Source organism: Drosophila santomea, chromosome 2R (genome assembly GCF_016746245.2).
Source record: "Drosophila santomea strain STO CAGO 1482 chromosome 2R, Prin_Dsan_1.1, whole genome shotgun sequence".
Classification (NCBI taxonomy): Eukaryota; Metazoa; Arthropoda; class Insecta; order Diptera; family Drosophilidae; genus Drosophila; species Drosophila santomea.
Window position 1 is genome coordinate 10753231 of NC_053017.2, and position 13866 is coordinate 10767096.

The window sequence follows — 13866 nt, forward strand, 5'->3', positions numbered from 1 at the left end:
TCACTAATTTGCCATACAAACTTTTCATTCTTATGTTCAATGAAAAGTGAGCTATTTGTAATACATACTGCAGTATTAAACATATCCTAGAAAATTAAATATGATTTCAACATATGTATACAATTATTTATTTTGCTGATATGAATATAAAAATCAATACTTTCTCCCACAGTAGCACAGCAGAAATCGTTTCTGAAAGCTGGAAGGTAAACCAAAGGAAAAATCATTAATAAAGCAGCTTAAAATAGCATTAACACTGCTAATTTATACACATGCACATCCGTCTAGACTGAGCTCGTTCAGACCAAAAGAGATTTAAAAGTGGAGAAGTTAAACAATTTGTTCGTTCCGAGGGAGACAGAGTGACAGACAAAGTCAGATATGTATGTGGACCGAATAAGGACATGAACTACTTTTCGAAGGGCATGCATTAGTTGCGGACATAATGTCCTGCAAATTGTAGACATTTTTCAATTTAATGAGGTGCTTTACTCTAAATTTCTTACATGCATAAGCTCAAAAAATGGAGTGAGTGAGTGAGCGAGTGAGTGAGAGGGCCAAAAAGCCAGAAAGAGATGGCTGTGCTAAGTGCATCATTGAAACGGCAATGTCCTGCCCGCTGGTCCGTCTGCCAAGGCCATTAAAATGGTAAATTGTGGTCTGGAAATTGCATCATTCTTTCTGGTCAAAGGGCAGAGCTTGGTCCTTCGCTCTGCCATCCAAGTAGCGGAGCAGTCGACCAACCTAACTAACCTACTAACTAACATGGCACATTACTCATACGCCGCGTGCTCAATGACTGTCGACTGACGACTCTCGGTGGATTGCAGCTCCAGTACATCATTATCCGCTCGCTTATCGCTCCCAGGCCCGCTCCCATCCAACTCATCCTACTCAACCAACCCCGGCTGTCCTGTCCCATTCCACATCTCATTTTTGCCAGAAGACAGGAGCCAGGAGCCAGGAGCATCTTATCCACAGGCTCGTCAACGTCAAGTGCCTGGCACTCGGTGTCTTTGGTAAATTCTGCCAGCCAAAAGAGGATATCACACGAAGTACTCACTGTCTATGTCTGCGTCTCACTCAGTGCTTGTGTTTGTGTTTGGGTCTGCCTCTGTGCAGATGCATGTGTCAAGCGACTGCTAAAAGTCAGCCACACCGAGTGAGGCCGAAAAGTAGGCAAAACCTTTTGAGCGGCGCCTACAGTCCAATGTGCTTTACTAGAAATGCAGATTTAATAATTATTTGGCTTATTAAGGAAAACAATACGAACGCTGCTTAAATGCTGGTTGCCAAAACAAATACTTTCTGGTTAAACAACACTTTGAAGTGCGTTTTATCGAGACTCCACTGTACTCCCTGGCGGCAGGCGAAAAGTGTGAAAAGTGATGTAGGAGAAAAGAGTGAAAGGACGATAGCTGTGGGCATGTCTTACTAAATCTTTGTGGCACTTATTTTGCCATCTATTTTCAGTGATTTACTGTTTGCACACACACACACATATACGCTCTCTTTCGCGGTCTGAGATCATCTTTCAGTTCGTATTTTCCTCTCAAAAACAAACTTCAAGTTGGAACCACACCACTCGACGAAGTGTTAATGAGCGTCCACACACACACACACACACACCCACTTCAATATATTGCGCCCTGGTTGCTTTCATTATACGTGCTATTTTCGCAGCCGGGCCACAGTGCGTATGCGTAATTTTTGTCACTTATGTAGTTTGCAGTTTGACAACGCAACGAGTTACCCTCCCCTCCTCTCGACTTCACCCAAGTGTCAAGTGCTTGCAGCAGATTTTAATTTCGGCCACTTGATGTCTGGCTGGTCCCCGCAGCGTTTCCATCCCGTTTGATGTGTGTGAAATAAAACAAGGAGGCAACAACGACAAAAAAAATGTAAAACCGGAAGGAATTAAATTAAAATTTTAATTAAAACAAGCTTCTGTCTTCAGATTCTTCTACCCATATTCCACCACTCGCAACTCGCAACTCGTCGCAAACAGCTTTAAGCTTCGGGCCAATTTAATAAGTGGTTCAACGTATTTCCCTGAGGCTGTCAGCGAGCTGTTGGAATGCGGTTCAATTGACTACTTTGCGAGCTCTCCTAAATGTTTACCGATGGACGCTAAAGGATGGGTCATTATGGCTCAACTGCAGGTCTTCCGCTTGATAGTTATTCCGAGCAGGTCAGCTTGTAAAGTGCTTCATGTTGAGATTTTTTAAACACCATCAACTAGGTTCACGAATTTAAAGTATGGCAGATATTCTTTAGATTACATTTAGTTTGACTATCTATTATCTATTCTGCTGTGAATTTTCCGGTATTTAATTATTTAATTTTTGCTTGGCTGGTGGGTGCCATAAACTAGCTGGCAACCAAAGAATTTTACTTATCAGAGGCGATAATATCACAAAATATTTTCAAAAACCAATTTCATTTTGGTCTAACGCCCAGCTGGAGCTGCGACTTCCCAGGACCAGTTCCAGTTTCCCACTCCCCCCCAGAATTGGTCGCCTTTGGTTATGTTGAGTTCCGTTCGGTTCAGCATCATCATCATCATCAGCATCACAGGCATCAGCTAATGACCCTGGAAAATGGCCAAAACAAACGATAACCGAGACGAGCCCAGCAGGGAACTTGTCTGCTAAGTAATGAGGATTAAAGTCGGCTTCCAGCAATTTTCCAAGTCATAAATAATATTTCAATAAATTTATATTTACCCTGGCCCCCGTTGAGCGCTTAATTGTGTTGCGATGACACTGTCACCGCCGGTCAGCAGATAGTTTTGTGTCCTTAATGTGGCAACAACGACTGGTGTAAAAAGTGTGCTGTTCATTCGTGTTGCACTTTTCATTTAGATTAACTCGCTCGGGCAGCAACTCTGCAGCACACCTTCATAAATCCGCGCAGTGCAGTGCAATACAATGGACCAATGTAAACGTAATAATTGAATTGATTTCTTTCATTCGGCATTCCTCTTCGAGTGAATGCGCTTAGCAGATTTTCTCGCTCTCTGTGCACGTCCTTTGTTTTCGCTTGCCAATTTTTGCTGGCCAGCGAAATGAAAATTGAAAATTGAATATTTCCGGCGACACAATGCGATGGCCGCAACAAAGGCAGTCAGTTCTGCTGACCTAACCACACACCCTTTTGCACTCTCCCCTTTTCAAATCCAAGTTCAAGCGTGCGATTTTGCTTTTCTACTTTTTTTTTTGCCAGTCGAAAATTGCATTGCTGAGGTAGAAATAGGGAGCTGCTTTGCGGTGGGGGGTCGGAAAATATGGCAGCCAGCGGAAACGGAAATAAGCCAAGCGCCTTTGACTGCTTCAGATTTCGAGAAACGCTTAAAAGCTGTTCGACTTTGAGTCCCCAGTGAGGCGATTGAGGAAAAATTCCCTGAAATTGGTATTCAGGCGAAAACGAAAAGAGTGCTTTCAAGTTAAATAATAGGCATCTTAAAATATTTGACTATCGAGTTGGTCAAATCTGGTAACATTTGAAATTGAGTTCATTACATTGTGTGATTTTGTCCCAAAATGCTGCTTCTAAACCCATATAACATAGTCACAGAGTCGCACTAAGTACCCATATCGAAAAGAACGATGGGGATTATCCCACTTTGGCCACAATTTAATTACATTTGCCGCACAAGGGAACCCTTCAAAGCTCCCGCAGCGCATTAGAGAACCGCTGGGGCATTGAATTAAACTGACATTAAAATAGATTCCGCATGCTGCCGGAGGAAAAAATGCAAACAACCCAGGGAGTGTGGGGTGATGGGTGAGGAAATGGGTTTTTCCCCGGAGCCATGCATTAAATCCACCACAGAAAACAATGCACAAATCCTATTTGAGCGCCGCTTGCAATTAAATACATTCTGGGCGGGACAAATGGGTCGGTGGGCTTCAAAGTTGCCAGTGGTTTTTAGGTTGCCCGAGTGGTAAAACACACATGAGTCCCCGGGCTGGAGCCACTACATCCGGAAGTACACAAATCGCATAAAACCCAAAACGGGGAGCGGGGGAGGTGGCCGATGGGCACACAAGGAACTCGTTTCGCACTGAGATCTGAGAGCTGAGTGCAAAAAAGGGAAAAGAGTGACATAAAAAGCAAACAGTGTCGACACTGATTCAAAAATGTATTCAAAACGCGCTCCGAGTTGTCCGAAGGACAACGTTCTCGGCGGCGAAATAAAGGATTTTTTCGAGCTGCAACTTAAAACCCTAGATGGCCCGAAACGCTATCAAAATGCTCTTCGCTCCCGCTCACTCTTTTAAGCCGCATTACAAGTGCAGGAAGCCCTGTGATCCGGAATTACGAGTGGCCAAAATGCAGCTGGGTCCTCGATTCGTGGCCAAAAGTAGCCAAAGGGGTGAGTGGGTGATGGGGTGGCTCCTCCCACGCGGATGGGAGGGTTGGGTCAAGGGTCAACAGCAAGTAAACAAGCAACTTTGCTGCGCTTTTGCCCTGTTATCGAAAGCGCGCATTTAAATGTCTTCTGTCTCTTTGTTTTTGCCAAATTTATGCCAAGTGTCTGATAATTGAAACGGTCGAGGGGCAAAAGATAGTGCCAAAATGGGAAAAGTGGCATCAAAGCGATTCGGGATATAGGAGAGAAGGATAAAAAATGTGAAAGCAAATGGAGTGGAAAAGCACCCAAAAGAACCATGTTTTGAAGTGCACATTTGCACCAATGCGAAGTTAAGTACTTAAACTTTGCAGAAATACCTATACCAAGTGATTAACAATAATTTGAACTATATTTTGACTAAAAGAAAACGAGAAGGCTCTGTTTTGTGCATCCGTTCTGTGTGAGAGTTAACTTTTGAAAAGTTGCTAGACGAAAACGGACATTTCTCCAAGCAAGTGAGCATTTTGAAAGCAAGACTCCATTCCATTAGAAGTTAAGAAATCAGAACACGATGTCTCGTCGTTCGACCGCTTTATCCACTGGCAAGGAGTACACCAAGGAGGAAAAGAACCGAATGACCCAACTGGACGTCATTATCAGTCAGCTGAAGACGCAGGCGGTGGGAAACCGAAGGGCCGGCAATTTGAGCGAGGCCACCATCACATATCTGTGCGATGCGAGTCGGGAACTGTTTCTATCGCAGCCGATGCTCCTGGAACTGAGTGCGCCGGTGAAGATATGCGGGGATCTGCATGGGCAGTTCAAGGATCTGTTGAGGATCTTTCAGCAGTGCGGCATGCCGCCGCTGTCCAACTTCCTGTTCCTGGGCGATTACGTGGATCGGGGTCAGAGCTCCATCGAAACTCTGGCCCTGCTGTTGACCTATAAGCTTCGCTATCCGGAGAATTTCTTCCTGCTGCGCGGCAATCACGAGTCGGCGGATCTGAATCGAGTGTACGGGTTTTTCGACGAGTGCAAGCGACGATATAGCATTAAATTGTGGCGCTCCTTTGTGGATTGCTACGACTGCATGCCAGTGGCTGCCATCGTGGCCGATCGCATTTTCTGCGTCCATGGCGGACTGAGTCCGGATCTGAAGAATCTGGACGACATCCGTCGGCTGCATCGACCCACCGAAGTGCCCAGCGATGGGCTGCTGTGCGATTTGCTCTGGTCGGATCCGGATGAGTCAACTGGGACATGGGCGTCCAACGATCGGGGTGTCAGCTACACCTTTGGAGCCAACATTGTGGAGGGCTTCCTCATGCAGCACAAGTTCAATCTGATTGTCCGCGCCCATCAGGTGGTCGAGGATGGCTACGAGTTCTTCGCCGACCGCCAGTTGGTCACCATATTCTCCGCCCCCAACTACTGCGACATCTTCGATAACTGCGGAGCTGTTCTGGTGGTGGACGCCAGGCTGGTCTGCCACTTCGTCATCATCCGTCCGAGGCCGTTTGTGCGAGCCACGGGCTTTGAGTCGGATAGTGGATCACCAGCTACGACGACCAACGGACCACCGCCCTCCATTAGGGAGAAGAGGCTTTTCTAGGTTTGATTGTTCCAATCGTTCATTGTCGTATTGTGTAATAATAAACTTATATTTCACAGATAAACCATTAAATATACAATAAAACTTTCAAGGCACATGAACTATATATTTTTTAGGGTTTTATAAAGCATCAGATAGTCGGGTAACTCGGCTGTAGCATTCTCTCTTGCTTTTGAATCGATTGTTTTGCTTTCAATTGCAGCTTAATCGAAGGACAATTGAAGGTCGACCAGCCCCCAATGAAAAGTGTAATAAATCTTCATTTAAATTTAATTAAAATTCCCAATGACCGAGTGGGTGGTGGAAAGGCGGAGGGCTGGTGGCGGGAAGGGGGAAGGGGGAGGGGTCACAAATCGGGCGTCCTGACAAGGGACGAGTGCAAGGGGCGGGGTCAGAGGTTAACAGCTCGACAGGCGGATGAGGTGGCGGTGGCAGCTTTTGTTTGACTTTGTAAAACGTCTACCTGGCCACACTTTATGCCAGGGAAAATAATTCCGTGCGCAAATATTTAAATGTGGCCAACGGGAGAAGCCGGTGGCCCAGAGGCGTGGTAGAGTGGGGGCTCCGTTCTGTCGGCCCGCAGGCAAAACTCATTTTGTTTACAAAAACCTGGCATCGTAATTTATACATTCATGTGTGTAAACATAAACAAAAGGTGGGTTCCAAGGCAAGGAAAAGTGCCAGCAGGTGAAACTGCTGAAGCGGTGGGCGGGGCGGCCAAAGAAAATAACTTTAATAATCTGGGAAAACACAAATACCATCCATGTGTGGGTGCGTTTGTGTAATTACGCACAGCATGTGTGTGTGTGGGTGGGTGTATGTGTGTGTGTGTAGAACAACAACAGCAACTGTCTGCATAAATATTTATTATGTGTTCAATTGCAATGGCCAAAGGCATTGGCAAAAATGAGGGCGGCGCACGAGGCGTATGCGTGATTTCTGATGCACAGCCGGCACATAAATCGAATAATTGCGGCTGCCTGCGGCCATTTTGAATTGTAATTAATTTGTAATTTTTTGCACATATTTATCGAACCATTCTATCCCATTAAAATCAATTGTATAACAATTATGTTAAATATTTTATGGCCTGTGCAGGCTATGAATGTCAAAGATAATCCAAAGGTATGCAACAGTCGCTGAAATTTTTATGAAATCGAATCCCTTTGAAGTTGATTCAATCTTGATCAAAGTGTGGCCCCCCCCCTTTTGCACTTTCCAGATTTGTTTTTCGCACTTCTCTCGCGTATATGGGCCTAATAAAATATAAAACAAAAGCTGAAGGAAGCCAAGGCACTTGCCTTTATGGGCAACAAAAAGACTTTATGTCTGCATTTCGGGCGTAACAAAACACACAGAAATAAAGAAAGGCTGAAATTAAATAGCAATGTAAGAAATGCGGAAACGATATGGGGCCACTTAAAGGTGGCCGAAAGGTGGGGAAATGTCCTCCAACGGGCCAGATGATGTATAAAAATGTCAACGGCAACAGGAGGCAAACTTGTAAGTGTCAGGACGAGATGCGGAAAACTTTACCAAATGGTGTCAAAACATAAAACGAAAATTAAGCAAAATAAAACGAAAAAGGCAGGAGGTTTTTTATATTTTTTTAGTGGCCCTACCTCTGGTCCTGACACCTGCGCACATCCTTGAGGATGGCCAGGAAATGAGAAAATAAAGAGAGCAGCGGCAGGACACTACCTGCACCTGAAGCTGATGGTTGATAGCTATAAAAAAGAATACCCCCACCTTTCTTTCCGACCATCTTAAAACCCAGCCGTTACCGTTATACTTAAAGGTTATGGGGGGCACGTTACGGTGGGTGGGTTTCGGAATCTGCAGTGGAGCGCAGCGGTCCGTGCCCCAGTTGCCTCAGTTGCCCCAGTCCGCCCATCGCGATCCCCAATCTGATTGGCATGCGAAGGTCGTCGCCAGTTGTCCACGCAATCAGTCGCCCTCTATGAAGAGCACTTTAAGCGGAAGTGGCTGGTTTTGAGGGTGGGCTTGTGACACAGGGCATTCGAAAGAATCACTTTTAAGCGATATTCAGTTGCGGCTTGCTATTTACTTTATAATAAAGGATAAAGCGAAAGGCCAATATATATATTTAATATTCAATATAATATTATATTTAATATAAATGTTTACAATAAACCATTTCTACTCCTGCATATTTTTATTGTTACCTCAAAGTCTTACGGATTATATGGCTTTTCCACTGTGCACTCTTGTTATCCCTTGCCCAAATTTCCCGCTAACCGATTTGCTGGCGTTGCTTGCTTACGCAATGCCGCATCAAAACACGGACTTTGTTGTTGTTCTCTCCACGACCACGTGCGAATTGAATGGCGAACAGCTGATTTGGCGTAAACAAAGGTCAGATGGTTCGGGAGAGCCAGAGATTACGCAGGAGAGAGAGCATTACGCACAAATCAGAGCTTTTACGCTCCCCGGAAACGGGCTGTACCGTTTCGCTCAGTTTTGGGGTCGTCGGGAAATCAGCTTCACTTTCATTCAGAGCTTCTGCTTCGTTTGCCGCTCGTCTCCGTTCGTTTTCACCAGAGAAATCTGAAATAGTCGCCAGTTTTCCGTGGCAAGTCGAAGCCTGCGGTCGTGTCGTCGTGTTGGCAGTAGCTCGGATTCGCACTCACACACAAATATGTATATGTGAGTTCACCGGATTTCGCCAAAGCAGCTCATTAAATTCGCGCTCAGTTCGTCTGCAGAAGTCAGCAGAAGCGGTTCGCAGTGCTCCGTAGTTTCAACGTGTACAAGGTGTTGTGTTTTGTGGTGCGTGTTGCTCCATTGTGTAATTGTAATTGATAACCTTCGTTAAGATTAAATATTAAATTTTCAATGCTCAATGGTCGGTGGACGGTGTTCGGTGGCATCAGCTCATCGTAGGACTCCATGGCGGCTACTTGATTTTTTATAAAGTACCTCCGCAAATACGAAATAAGGATAAAACAAATATAAAAGGAGAAACGCGTGCCACATCCTTCAATGGCCATCAGGATGTTTTCCCTATCCATTTATTTTCGTGTGGCTTTCGCTCGTTTGGCTTTTGTTTTTGTCCCCGTGTTATTCTTTTCCAATTATCGACCCTTTTTCGCCATATGCCACATGGCACAACTGAACTTGCCCCGACTTTGATTTTTATTGCCGCCGCATTTCGGCTTTTTTGTTTTTCTTTTTTGTTGCTCCCCTTCGAAGCGTTTGCATAAATAATTGAATGCGCCTAGAGGTGCAATAAAAACCCGTGCGACCCATTCAAATATTGAACCAGCTGAGCCCACAAAACGACCCGCCCACAATACGAATCCTTCGAGTTGACCAAGCAGGCATTCATCATTGAAATACCGGAGGATGGGGCTTATATTTTTAATGAAATATGAAACCGAATGCGTCGCAACGGAAAGCGTCTATCAAACAATTAAAAAAATGCACATACACGTGAAATAATTCATTTGTTGTGTTGAATGAATAAAACTGCAAATCATTTAACTTCATAAAAGAACATACAGTCATAAATAATAATGACAGACGATGGCAATCGTGAGCGGTTATTGCGTAACCATGGCTACTAAAAATCCAATGTAATACCCAGCTATTTTCTAGATTACAAAACGATGTCATCGTTTACCTCTCCCACAAGCTCCATGTCAATCTGCCCCAAAAAATGCCCCCTTTAAAGGTATTTCAAAGCAAAGCAAGTGAAAAAACGTAACCAAAATATTTCAACCACATTTTTCTTGGCTGGCTCACGTCGCCAGGTTGCAGCACCGGATCCTGATCCTGGCCGTGTTGGTGTGGGTCCGTGTCCTTTTTGGCTCGATGGTTGGTTGACCTCCAGGCACCACTAATTGCTGCAATTTTTCAAGCTCCACAGAGCGTCGGCAGCCCTTAGTTGGCTGCCAGAAAAAAGTATTTTCGTTTTGCATTCCTTTTTTTGGCGTTGCCAATTTCCATGGAAATGCAACTGTGAATTTTTGATATTTATCAGCCAGAAAAATGAAAAAGAAAATACCAGCGGAGAAGAAAGCTGCGAAATTTCTGCGGTCGTCCTCGAAAAGTCCTTGACATGTTGGCCCCTTCTAATGAAGAATGATTGCCAACAGCTCGCCTCTCGGGATTTTACTCGTTTTTTAGCTCTCGCTGGATTTCCCATGACTAATGATGACCAAACAATGAGCCATTAAAAAATGGCAAAAAATATGTTGACCATGAATACAAAATCAATTATAGAGCAAATTGCATTTTAATTAATAGCAAATATGAAACGCTAAATGCGTAAAATAATAAGAGAGATAAAGGAAAATGCATTTGCAAACAAAAAAAAAAACGTAACAAATATTTGACGAAAATTTCACAATAGCTGTTTTTCTTTCGAATTTAAATAAATTTTTTAGTAGAATATGCAATGACCGAATAAAACAAAATAGGTGCTGAGCAATATATAAACGGTAGTTGTGAAAGTGAAGTGCACAAACCAAAATGCACCAAAGCAAACGCTCCAGCGAATTGTGGAATCAATACCGACACCAAAACCGCAACCGAAACAAAAACCAAAGTCAAGCATCCAGTGGAGTCGCCGGTCGTCCAACGATGGGGCGGAACAAAGGAGCTGCCGCCGGATCAGGAGCACTCAACTGTGGCCTGTTGATGCTCCTGCTGCTCCTCCAGCTGGTGGGTGAGCGCCTGGCGACGCCATCGCCATCCTCGATGCAGGCGCCACAGAAACGAGGTAGGTGCCGCCAAATACACAAACGAAAAACAGTTTCCTTTAGGAAATCATTCAATTATTATTGTGTTGCATTAAATATAATTCAGGCTTATTAAAATTTACATGTGAAATGATGTTATCGTGGGCTGTGATGGGTGAGCTTTTACATTGATATAAAATAAAAATAAACACTGGAAAGTACTTTAAGTGAAGTAAGTTCTGACCTGTAACTGTGCCCCATTTCACATCATTTTTTGTAGTGCAACCACTGTGGTCCAAAATGGCAAATAAATGTCAAATAACACAGCCCTAACCCCTCCGCTCATATGGCTCGTGTGTTTGCTGTGTTGTGGGTAAATACTCGTAGGCAGGACAAAAGGCGCACCACGTTGCGTATACGCCATGTTGCCATGGCTGCCGCCATTGTTGCTCCAGCTGAAGCACTAGACGCACTAGATGCCCGTACCCATCTGTAGCTGGGGCTGAGACGGAGGCTGGTGGCAGTATTTTATTAACATTACATTGCTTTCAACTCGGCCTGACATAATAGAAAATTGAATTGCCACGATGGCTGTGTGAGGGAGTACTGAGCTGGTTGGGGCAACTTCAGGGGGGGAGGACATTTGAACCCGGAGCAGCCCAAGGCCAACCACTGCCTTTAACCCCGGCAGCTCTGCAAGTAATGCAGTTAAGTGAACAGCTCTGAAGGATGCAAAACATAATTGAGGCTCGGGATGTGCCACGAGGTCCTGACAGGCGATAATGATGAGAGATGATGGGCCATCGGAATGTCGAGTAGCATCTGGCGGAGAAATCAAAGTGCGATGCATTTCCTTGCAAGGGTTAATGACCAACTTTCTTTTTAACACTCTATTTATATTTTTAAGAAGGGAAATGACTAAAATTCTAATATTCATACTTGCCTTAGAGCAAGCAGAAAATGTAATTTGGAAATAAAATTCTTCGAAAATATCCTTCGGGTTTTCTCTCGGCCAGTTAACTCTCCCTGTCCAACCTCAGTCAGTTGCCTTCCCTGTTTTCCCTTGTGAACTTTATTTGCGTGCTGCTCCATTGGATGCCAGTATACTTGCACCACATTGGCCACGTTCCCGTTTCCATTCCCCGACTTGTTCGTCCTGCTCCCCGAACTTTTGCTTTCATTTGACGCTGGGGAACAATATTGTACCAAGTCGGGTGTCCTTTATTCATTCTTCTTGCGCCACCAGATGCCGCGTCTCGAGAGCTCACACAACATGCTTCATTTTATTATGCAACAACCAACGAAAAAATGTAGGGAAAACTTGCTACTTTATAGGGCAATACATATACACCCCTGGCACGGGAATAGAAAAGCCAAAAAAACAAAAAGAGGAGCGGGAAAAACTTGACGCGACATTGTCGTAAATAAGAGGCAAAAACTTTGGCTTTGTTTTGCCAAGGAGCAGAGAAAGCGGCGGGAGAAAGTTGTGAATGAATATGATAAGTTTCCAACTCGACTGGTGTATTGGCCATGTGTGGACGGCCGTCATAAATTTCCACTGCTAATCCAATGCAGACTCAATATAGGTGAAGTGAACTTTATGGATACTTGAACCAGCCCCCAGGACGCAGAAGTTTTATGGTTTGTGAAGCGTGAAATATGCAACAAATTGAGGGGAAAGAAAAGCCACATGGAAAGACGTGTGATTGGTAGTTATAATCAAGCAATAGGATTCATTTAATAATTATTTTTCCTTAGGAAAATGATGAGGAAAATGTTATAATATGAAAATGTCTAATATCCTATAGACTTCCATTCGCGTCTCTTAAACCAAATAGAAAAGCTTTCTTAGGCTTGCAGTTCAAACCACGCGCTTGACTTCGAAGAAATGCTTGAGGTAGTATATCTCCAGAACAGCCGTAATGATCAGCATCATGGGCGCAAATATGGACCACGCCAGGACCCGCAGTTCCACCATATCGCTGACCTCCAAGTGGCCGCGATAGCGGAAGTGCATGTACTCCTGCTCCATCTTCACGGCTCCCAGTTTGGCGGAGAGTTCGTTCATCATCGACTGGACAGCCGCCTGCTCGATGACGTCGTCTCCTCGTTTTGAGGAGTCCATGTAGTACTCAATGGCCCTGGCCACTTGGAACTGGAACATCAGGATCTTGGGAGTCAGCGTAGACATTTTATTGTCGAAGCACAACTGGTACTGGCCCTCTTTCATGGCCGTGAAGGTGAAACTGCCCAAAGTGTCCTGCTGGGAGTGGTGCAGGCGATCGTCGTCGGGTCCCGAGATCTCGACGCCCACATCCTTGAAGCCACCTTCCATTACCTCAAAGGACATGGTCACCTTGTCGCTGACATTGGCGTGATCGTAGAAGCACATCGTCTCGTGGGCATCCACGGTGATGATGAAGCCACTAGCCGCTCTCAAAAGCGCTAGCACCAAGACAATTAATGACAGCATTTTCAATTTGTTTCGTTTTGCGGCCGGGACTCAATATATATTAGTATATATAAATATACATAAATCCTATCTATATTTATACTGAGATTGAAAGACGTTATTCTCCCGACCACTGCCATGCGAACTGAATAATTGAATGCTGTGCTAATTTAACCAGCTCCGCTTCATTATCGAGCTGGCTTTCCACCGCCTTTGCCCCACTTTGATCCACTTTACCCACTTGGCCCACTCTACAAACCCCCTGCAAATCAAATTAAGATGATAAAAGCAAATTGCGAATTGTCAGATGGCCGATGGCCGCCCCCCAAAGTCGCCCCCTTGGCAATGCATATTTGATGTTATCGATTCCTTGGCCCATCAATTGTCAAAATGTCATGCATTTTTAATGCCATCCGGGCGGGCGGACACGCATTTGGATTTTCTGCAAATCATTCTTCTTGCTCGTTCAGTCGCCCATTGAAAACTGGTTGGCAGTTTTTGTGTCATAAACTTCACTTCAAAATGATGGACACACTTTAAACTTTTACAACATTTATGCATTATTTTCGGTTGTAATTTCAGCACTTTATTTATTTCTGTTAGTTTTCAGCAAAATGGTTTGCATGAATGAAATCAAAGCTGTTGCTAATGTAATTTCACTAATTACCGCATAATTTTTCTGCAAAAATATTACCATAGTCGCAGTAATAACTGTTATAACAAGATACTTTTTCAACTTTCC

At 44.3% G+C, this 13866-nt stretch overlaps 2 protein-coding genes across 2 annotated transcripts; one reads left to right on the plus strand and one right to left on the minus strand.

The window, feature by feature from the left end:
- Window positions 1–4819: 4819 nt before the first annotated feature.
- On the plus strand, window positions 4820–6033 carry LOC120445227 (serine/threonine-protein phosphatase alpha-2 isoform). Its single transcript, XM_039625485.1, has one exon. It carries the CDS (start codon window positions 4929–4931, stop codon window positions 5967–5969), a length of 1041 nt encoding a protein of 346 aa, XP_039481419.1. The 5' UTR covers window positions 4820–4928; the 3' UTR covers window positions 5970–6033.
- A 6345-nt stretch (window positions 6034–12378) lies between these two features.
- On the minus strand, window positions 12379–13246 carry LOC120445816 (transmembrane emp24 domain-containing protein 2). The gene has a single exon (XM_039626429.1). It carries the CDS (start codon window positions 13143–13145, stop codon window positions 12534–12536), a length of 612 nt encoding a protein of 203 aa, XP_039482363.1. The 5' UTR covers window positions 13146–13246; the 3' UTR covers window positions 12379–12533.
- Between the last annotated feature and the right edge of the window lie 620 nt (window positions 13247–13866).